Here is a 9,198-nt window from a genome sequence, read left to right as displayed (position 1 = left end):
TAGATGGGAGGCGGCGTGACCCGTTTTGAGAGCTAGGCGGGGTGGGGGGAGGGCGACGAAATTGCATCTGAATATATATGCTGATCCCTGTGGCATTCGAAGTGACAGTAAAGTTGTTATTGTTCTGTTCTGTTCTGTTTTGTTCCATATTTTCTATTTTATTCTAGTCTATTCCATTCCATTCCACTCCATATTTTCTATTCTACTCCATATTCTATTCTATTCTATTCTATTCTATTCTATTCTATTCTATTCTATTCTATTCTATTCTATTCTATTCCATTCCTTTCCTTTCCTTTCCATTCCATTCCATTTCATTCCACTCCATATTTTCTATTCTATTCTATTCCACTCCATATTTTCTCTTCTTCTCTTCTCTTCCATTCCATTCCATATTTTATTTTATTTTATTTTTCTTTTCTTTTTTCTTTTCTTCTTTTCTTTTCTTTTTTTTCTATTCTATTCTATTCCACCCCATATTTTCTATTCTATTCTATTCTATTCTATTCTATTCTATTCTATTCTATTCTATTCTATTCACTCCATATTTTCTCTTCTCTTCTCTTCCCTTCCCTTCCCTTCCCTTCCATATTTTATTTTATTTTTCTTTCCTTTCCTTTCCTTTTCTTTTCTTTTCTTTTCTTTTTTCTTTTGTTTTCTATTCTATTCCACTCCATATTTTCCATTCTATTCCACTCCTTATTTCTATTCTATTCTATTCTATTCTATTCTATTCTATTCCACTCCATATTTTCTCTTCTTTTCTTCTCTTCCATTCCATTCCATATTTTATTTTATTTTATTTTTCTTTTCTTTTTTCTTTTCTTCTTTTCTTTTCTTTTTTTTCTATTCTATTCTATTCCACCCCATATTTTCTATTCTATTCTATTCTATTCTATTCTATTCTATTCTATTCTATTCTATTCTATTCTATTCACTCCATATTTTCTCTTCTCTTCTCTTCCATTCCATATTTTATTTTATTTTATTTTATTTTTCTTTTCTTTTTTCTTTTCTTCTTTTCTTTTCTTTTTTTTCTATTCTATTCTATTCCACCCCATATTTTCTATTCTATTCTATTCTATTCTATTCTATTCTATTCTATTCTATTCTATTCTATTCTATTCTATTCTATTCACTCCATATTTTCTCTTCTCTTCTCTTCTCTTCCCTTCCCTTCCCTTCCCTTCCCTTCCATATTTTATTTTATTTTTCTTTCCTTTCCTTTTCTTTTCTTTTCTTTTTTCTTTTCTTTTCTCTTTTGTTTTCTATTCTATTCCACTCCATATTTTCCATTCTATTCCACTCCTTATTTCTTTTCTATTCTATTCTATTCTATTCTATTCTATTCTATTCTATTCTATTCTATTCCATTCCATTCCATTCCATTCCATTCCATTCCATTCCATTCCATTCCACTCCATATTCTGTTCTGTTCTGTTGTATTCTATTCCATTCTATTCCATTCCATTGCATATTGCCTAGCCTAGCCTAGCCCATTTTATTTATTCTATTCTTATTCTATTTATTCTATTCCATTCGAATTCTCTAATGGCAGAAAGCGAAGAGGAACTAAAGCGCCTCTTGATGCGGGTAAAGGCGAAGAGTGCAAAAGTTGGCTTGGTACTCAACCTTAAGAAAGCTAAGATCATGGCACCCGACCCCCTCAATTCCTGGCAAATAGATGGGGAAGAAATGGAGGTAGTGACAGATGTTATTTTCCTGGGCTCCAAGATCACCGCAGATGGGGACTGCAGCCAAGAAATGAAAAGACGCTTGTTCCTGGGGAGGAAAGTTATGGCAAAGTTAGACAGCATCCTAAAAAGCAGAGACATCACCCAGCCAATAAAAGTGCAGATAGTCAAGGCGATGGTTTTCCCAGTTGCAATGTCTGGCTGTGAAAGTTGGACCATAAGAAAGGCTGAGTGCCAAAGAATGGAGGCCCTTGAACTCTGGTGCTGGAGAAGACTCCTGCGAGTCCCTTGGGACTGCAAGGCGATCCAACCGGTCAGTCCTAGAGGAGATCAACCCTGACTGCTCTTTAGAAGGCCAGATCCTGAAGATGAAACTCAAAATATTTTGGCCACCTAATGAGAAGGAAGGACTCACTGGAGAAGAGCCTCATGCTGGGAACGATGGAGGGCGAAAGAAGAAGGGGACGGCAGAGAACGAGGTGGCTGGATGGAGTCACCGAAGCAGTCGGCGGGAGCTTAAATGGACTCCGGAGGATGGTAGAGGACAGGAAGGCCTGGAGGAACGTAGTCCATGGGGTCGCGATGGGTCGGACACGACTTCGCAACTAACAACAACAAAATCCTACCCTATGTCAGCGTTTCAACGCTGGCATAGAGAGCAGAGGAGAGCGAGAGATAAACTCTGAAACTTTTGCCTGCTAAATCCCTTTGAAGTCGGGTTGTCGTGGAAATGAGGGGAGGGGGCACATTCCTGGGAAATGACGAGAAAAGAAGTCTAAAGAATGACTTGGAAGATAGCCAATGAGAAGCAGAGATTTGGGGATCGGAAAGGGAGGGATTGGGGGGGCAAAAGGTCAGTCTTGTCCACGTGGAGTCATGATCCGGTGGCTGTTCTCAATTAAAGAAAAGATTTCCTTAAAGATTGGCAGTTTGGAAATTCATTTAATTTTGAGATAGCATCGTAGTCTGACACCCTACTCTATTCTATTCATGCACAACTGAGTGGGTTCATGTCAGAGTGATGCCTGACTTTAAACTCCCCTCCAATTCTTTCTTAACCTCTGTCCCTTTAATAGGTGTGGACTTCAACTCCCAGAAGTCTTGCTGGCTGGGGAATTCTGGGAGTCGAAGTCCACCGATCTTAAAAGGGGCCGATGTTGAGAAACACAGCGCTGGGGTCTCTACAAGCAGGAAACTTCTTTTCATTGCCTGTAAAATCTGCTTTAAAAGATGTATATATCCTAATATAGCTAGTCCTTGATTTATGGCCACAATTGTGCCTAACGTTCATGCTCAGCGGGACAGTTGCTAAGTAAATTTTGCCCCTTTCTTGCCACAGTTGCAGTTCTTGAGTTAGTAACACAGTTGTTAAGGGAATCTGGTGACCCCTTTCCCCCCCCCCAACTTTGAATGATCATTACATCATCATCTTCTGGGTAACTGAATGGAGCTGAGTATTTAATGGCCGGATACCCTTCCTGTCGCCAATGCAGAGTTATTCAGCAGATGTATTCTCATCGTGCCCAGAGAGAGAGATATCTGCCTCTATCTAGGATCAAACTAGCAGCCTCCTGATTGTGAGGCAAGAGCTCCACCTCTAGGCCACCGCACCACTCCTGAACGAACACTACCCGAGAGGTTGTAAATCAAAGATTACCTGCCTTCCAATCATCTATATATATAAAAATGGCTATGTGTGTTTGTGTGTGTGTTCCAGCATAACTCTGGAACGCCTCGAGCAATTTCAACCAAACTTGGTACACAGATGACTTACTCTCTGGAAAAAAATACTGTGGGGGTAAGAAACCCCTAACAACCCTCAGGGTGTGTGTGTCTGTGTGTCTGTATCTGTGTGTGTATTCCAGCATAACTCTGGAACGCCTGGGCCACTGAAATGAAAAGGAATGAATTATATCTATAGTGTCAAATCACAGTACTTTTGACAGTGATAGTGTGCATTTTGGATTCAAGTTCTGTTAAGATACAGCCTGTTGTGCCTTAAAATGGCTTCTACTGTACTTGCCATGGTAACGGCTTCACAGTACTCCACAAGGGGGCTCCCTCTGGTAAAGGGGGATTGGTTCTTTAAAAAAAACAACAAACACCCTAGGCCCTCAGTTTCAAGCAAAGAGGGCAAGTTGTCAGGGGAGGTGCCTGCTAATGCAGATAATCCCTCAAAGGCAGGATTGGGATAAATAACCCGGGCAACACCAGGTTATCAGCTACCATGTTTTCCCGAAAATAAGACCCTGTCTTATATTTTTTTGAACCCTGAAATAAGCATTTGGCCTTATTGCCATGCCCTCAAAAGCCCGATTGGGCTTATTATCAGGGGATGTCTTATTCTGGGGGAAACGGGGTAGTTGAAAATAAAATTAAAGGTGTCCCACGAAGAACATCAGACCTGTGGATCAGAAAGGTAGTTCTCGACTTACGACCACAATTGAGAGCAGAATTTCCATTGTTAAGTAGGTTGGTTGTTTAAACGACTCACACTCCCATTTTTTGCCAGTTTTTAAGTGACTCCCTGAAGTCACTAAGTGAATCAAATGGTCATTAAGCAAATCCAGCTTCCCTCATTGACTCTGCTTGTTGGACGTCAGCTGGGAAAGCCAGTAAATCGCGATCACATGACCCCCCCCAGGGTGTCGCAACCGTGATTTGTACATGCTGGTTGCTAAGCGCCCAAATCTGATTACATCACCATAGAGATGCTGCAATGGTCCAGTCATAAGCAGAGGTGGTATTCAACCGGTTCGGACTGGTTCCCCCGAACTGGTAGCAGAAATCGCAGGTGGGCCTGTTCCCCCCGCCTCGGCTCTCTGTCATCCTATTTAGGCATGTTTTTGAGGCTGGGCGCATGCGTAGGAGCACGAGTGAGCAAAGCACATGCACAGAAGGCAGGTGCACATGCGAACTGGGCATGTGCGCGCGCAGCGAACCGGTAGTAACATAATCCGAAATCCACCGCTGGTCATAAGTCACTTTTTTCAGAACCATTGTCACTTCGAAACGGTCCCTTAAAAATGGTTATAAGTCGAGGACTAGCTGCACAGCTGGATGGAGAAGGAAGGAACGTGTCAAAAATTTAAAAACACAGCCGGTTTTTTTCCATCTATTTTATTATCATCAAACCTAGAGAGATTCTGAGAAATATTTCCTGAGGGGGGAAAAAAAAAATACTTTGTCTCCGTTTACTGATATCCTGAAGGCGTTCTCTGCTAATTCAAGTCTTTTCGACTGTGGTCACTTTAAGAGGGGTTGGACTTCAACTCCCAGAATTCCCCAGCCAGGAATTCTGGGAGTTGAAGTCCACCCCCTCTTAAAGTGACCACGGCTGAGAAATACTATCGTAATTGCTTCGTCAATTCAGTTAATAACCTTTTATGTTGCTTGACCTGCCAATCCTTGACACAATATCGTTTATTGCAGCTAATCGAGGGGACCGGGGGGGGGCGGCAGGGGGCTGGCAACGAGACACCCGTTTGGCAGCCATTTTCTTCTTCCTCGTTTCCTGTTAAGCCTCTGAGGGGGGGGGGGTCCGGACACACCGGATGCCGTTCCCCTCCTTTCGACCATCAGGAGCGTCCAGAAAGCAGCGAAGGTTCCCCCATCCCAAATCCGTTCATCTCTGTAGATGACGGGGTCGCCCTTCCAGATTAAAGAGTCCGTGCTGAAAACCGGCAGCGGATGAGGCCCCGAGTTCGAGAGATGCTGGCGAGAGGGCCAAAACCAGGGACGTTCTTTGGCTAGGAAGATTGGCAAGGGCGTGAGGAAGGAGGTCAAGATCAGGTCCTTGAGATACGACAGGGTGCACATGCATCGGCCGTGGTGGATCTGGTCTTGACCGATGAATGAGCTGGGCCGAAGCGGAAGACGGGTACCGATTCCCGGACCGTCACTGGCCAGGATGGGACCCGCCAGGCACCGTCCGAAGAAAGAGAGATCTACTGTCCCATCGTCCACCGTAGGGTGGAGCGGCAGCCGTGCGGAGTCCCGGATCAAGAGGGCGCCAAGGTGGCCAGCAAGGTGGTGAAAGCCAGAGCTTGACGTGACAACTCCGCCACGCAACCCTGCATCTCCCGGGCGGCGGGCGGCGACGGGTAGCTCAAAGCGGCGCTCTTGACCGACTGGACCGCTTCCTTCAAGGCTTGGCACAGCGCCGTGCTGGCGGCCCCCACCCTGGCCCGCACGGCCGCCGAAGACGCCAGGCGGGAGACGGTGTCACCCACGAACACCAGCTTGTGCGCCGTGACGATGACGAATTTGCCGTGGGGCACGAAGACGCGGGGCGGCTGGTGGGCCCCGGCGCTGGCTGAGAGGGCCTCGATGGCCGACAGGAGGGTGCGGTAGTGCGTCTGGCACTGCCCCGTGTAGAACTGCAGCAGCTGGCTGTCCTCCGGGGATGGCGGCACCTGGCGAGGAGAGAGGAGGTTAGGACATTGATGACCTTAGGAACTCTTTGCCACTGGAAATTTACATTTCCTGCCGTACGCCACTCTCCAGAAGCGGAATTTTTCCCAGGGATCTAAAAGGGTTTTATCAAAAGTATTTCAACGTGGCGGGATCCATAACGTGGGGTCAAAAAAGTCAAGATGGTGGCCACGACAGTGTGATCGGAGCTCAGTAGGTTTTTCGGGGGCATCAAAAACAGAGGATCAATAGCGTTGCTACTGACATTTTGATGGTATTTTATGATTAAGATCATGATTTATCACTTATGTGTATGTAGCAAATTCTTTGTGTGTCCAATCAAACTTGGCCAATCAAGAATCCTATTCTGTTCTGTTCTGTTCTGTTCTGTTCTGTTCTCTATTCTATTCTATTCTATTCTATTCTATTCTATTCTATTCTATTCTATTCTATTCTATTCTATTCTATTCCTATTTTTATTCCTATATTCTATTCTATTCTATTTCTATTTCTATTCCTATTTTCTATTTGATTCGATTCCTATATTCTATTCTATTCTATTCTATTCTATTCTATTCTATTCTATTCTATTCTATTCTATTCTATTCTATTCCATTCTATTCTTATTCCTATTTTCTATTCTATTCTATTCTATTCTATTCTATTCTATTCTATTCTATTCTATTCTATTATATTCTATTCTATTCCTATTTTTATTCCTATATTCTATTCCTATTCCTATTTTCTATTCTATTCTATTCTATTCTATTCTATTCTATTCTATTCTATTCTATTCTATTCTATTCTATTTCTATTCTTCTATAATCTATTCTATTCTATTCCTATTTGATTCGATTCCTATTTTCGATTCTATTCCTGTTTTCTACTCTACTCTACTCTACTCTACTCTACTCTACTCTACTCTACTCTACTCCATTCCATTCCATTCCATTCTTCCCTATTTTCAATTCTATTCTATTCCTATATTCTATTTTTATTCCTCTACTCCATTCTGTTCCGTTCCCTTCCATTCCGTTCCGTATTTTCTATTCCATTCCATTCCATTCTTATTTTTTTCACCAACACCCCCTCCCCCCTCCGTGGACCCCTCTGTTTACACAATGTGTTGTGGTTCAGATACACAATGACTCCAATCAGCGGGTGCAAATTCCACTGGCGGGTGCATTTCAATAGGACTTCTGCAAGGGAAGGGCAGGAGCCAAAGGTCGGCTTCGGATTTTGCAAACGTGGCTTTCCACAAATCTCTCTCGGCTTCTGCTCTTTAAGCCCTGAGACCCCGAGGTCATAAATTTGGGTGGGGGGGGGACACAGTGAGAGCAAAGGGGTTATGAAGTTAAAAAGAAGAGATACCATTTCTTCCGTCGGGGTTGCCTCTCCTGAGACCGTAAGTGTAGGACTTTCGTCCGGCGTGGTAGCTTTTGGCTGGATTTTATCTGCCCCCTGGAGAGAGGAGAGAAGGAAGCAAAAGGAAGGAAAGGAAGGAAAGAAGGAAGGAAGGAAGGAGATGAACAGAAGATGGAGGGGAGGCAGGAGGGAAGGGAGGGGAGGGGAGGGGAGAAGAAGCAAAGGGTAACAGTGAGGAAGGGAGAGAGGGGGGGAGGGAGGGAGGGAAGGAAATTTAAAAATAAAGGGGAAGAAAAGGAAAGGAAGATCGAAAAGATGGAAGGGAGGGAGGGAGGGAGGAAGGAAAAGAAACAAAGAATAGAGAGGGAGGGGGAAGGAAGGGAATTTAAAAATAAAGGGGAAGAAAAGGAAAGGAAGATAGGAAAGATGGAAGGAAGGAAGGAGAAGAAAAAAGGAATCGAGGGTAGGGGAAGGAAGGAAGGAGAAGAAAAAAGGAATCGAGGGTAGGGGAAGGAAGGAAGGAATTTTAAAAATAAAAGGGAAGAAAAGGAAAGGGAGAGAGGAAAGATGGGAGGAAGGAAGGAAAAGAAAGAGTAGAGAGGGAGGGGGAAGGAAGGAAATTTAAAAATAAACAGGAAGAGAAGGGAAGGAAGATAGAAAAGGTAGAAGGAAGGAAGGAAGGAAGAAAAAAGGAATGGGGAAAGGAAGGAAGGAATTTTAAAAATAAAAGGGAAGAAAAGGGAAGGAAGATAGGAAAGATAGAAGGAAGGGAGGGAGGGAAGGAGGAAGGAAAGGAAAAAAGGAAAAGAGAGGGAGGTGGAAGGAAGGAAATTTAAAAATAAAGGGGAAGAAAAGGAAAGGAAGATAGAAAAGAAGGAAGAAAGGAAGGAAAAGAAACAAGGAATAGAGAGGGGGGGGAAGGAAGGATTTTGAAAAATAAAGGGGAAGAAAAGGAAGATAGAAAAGTTAGAAGGAAGGAAGGAGAAAATGAATAGAGGGAGGGGGAAGGAAGGAAGGAATTTTAAAAATAAAGGGGAAGAAAAGGAAAGGGAGATAGAAAAGAGAAGGAAGGAAGGAAGGAGAAAAAATAGAGAGGGAGGGGGAAGGAAGGAAGGAATTTTAAAAATAAAGGGGAAGAAAAGGAAAGGAAGATAGAAAGGAAGGAAGGAGAAGAAAAAAGGAATAGAGGGAGGGAGAAGGAAGGAAGGAATTTTAAAAATAAAGGGGAAGAAAAGGAAAGGAAGATAGAAAAGAAGGAAGGAAAGGAATTTTAAAAGTAAGAGAGAAAAGAAAAGGAAGGTCAAAAGGAAGGAAGGAAGGACAAGAAGGAAGGAAGGAAGGTGGAAGATGAGAAAAGAAAGAAAGAAAAGAACAAGGAAGAGGAAGAGACCAAAAGGAAAAGAAGAAAGAACAATAAAGAAAAAGCACATTTTATTTGCTGAGTCTTAGACAGAATAAATGAGACAGAAAAACCAAATGCCAGAAACACAATTAAGAAACGCTTTTGGGAAACAACACAACCAACCAACAACCACGATGAATTCAGATCACCGCGGGGAAGATTTGCCCCCCCCAAAAAAACTTCTTCTGATCCGGGGGTCCGACCAGACCCCCCCCCTTTCCCCGTCCATCGTTCTTCTTCCATCGTTCTTTCACTCAGCCCATCATTTTCGGCCTCGCCGCTCAAGTCGGCGAATCCGAGCCGACGTCCCGCCTTCAGCGAATT

At 43.3% G+C, this 9,198-nt stretch overlaps 1 protein-coding gene across 2 annotated transcripts in view; it reads right to left on the bottom strand.

Moving 5' to 3' along the window:
- Positions 1 to 4,817: 4,817 nt before the first annotated feature.
- The window catches only part of EFS (embryonal Fyn-associated substrate), a 37,707-nt gene continuing 33,326 nt past the window's right edge, over positions 4,818 to 9,198 (bottom strand). For both annotated transcript variants that reach the window (XM_070954456.1, XM_070954455.1), the window contains 2 exons: positions 7,479 to 7,568; positions 4,818 to 6,109 (listed from right to left, as the gene is read on the bottom strand). In XM_070954456.1, coding sequence (XP_070810557.1) covers positions 5,696 to 6,109; positions 7,479 to 7,568 — 504 coding nt within the window. In that variant the 3' untranslated portion in view covers positions 4,818 to 5,695. The remainder of the gene's footprint in view (positions 6,110 to 7,478; positions 7,569 to 9,198) is intronic.

This window comes from Pituophis catenifer, unplaced genomic scaffold (genome assembly GCF_029215685.1).
Source record: "Pituophis catenifer annectens isolate HBS135680 unplaced genomic scaffold, rPitCat1.0.hap2 SCAF_15, whole genome shotgun sequence".
Classification (NCBI taxonomy): Eukaryota; Metazoa; Chordata; class Lepidosauria; order Squamata; family Colubridae; genus Pituophis; species Pituophis catenifer.
The sequence above is the reverse complement of the archived record's forward strand: the minus strand, read 5'-3'. Positions and strand labels throughout refer to the sequence as shown.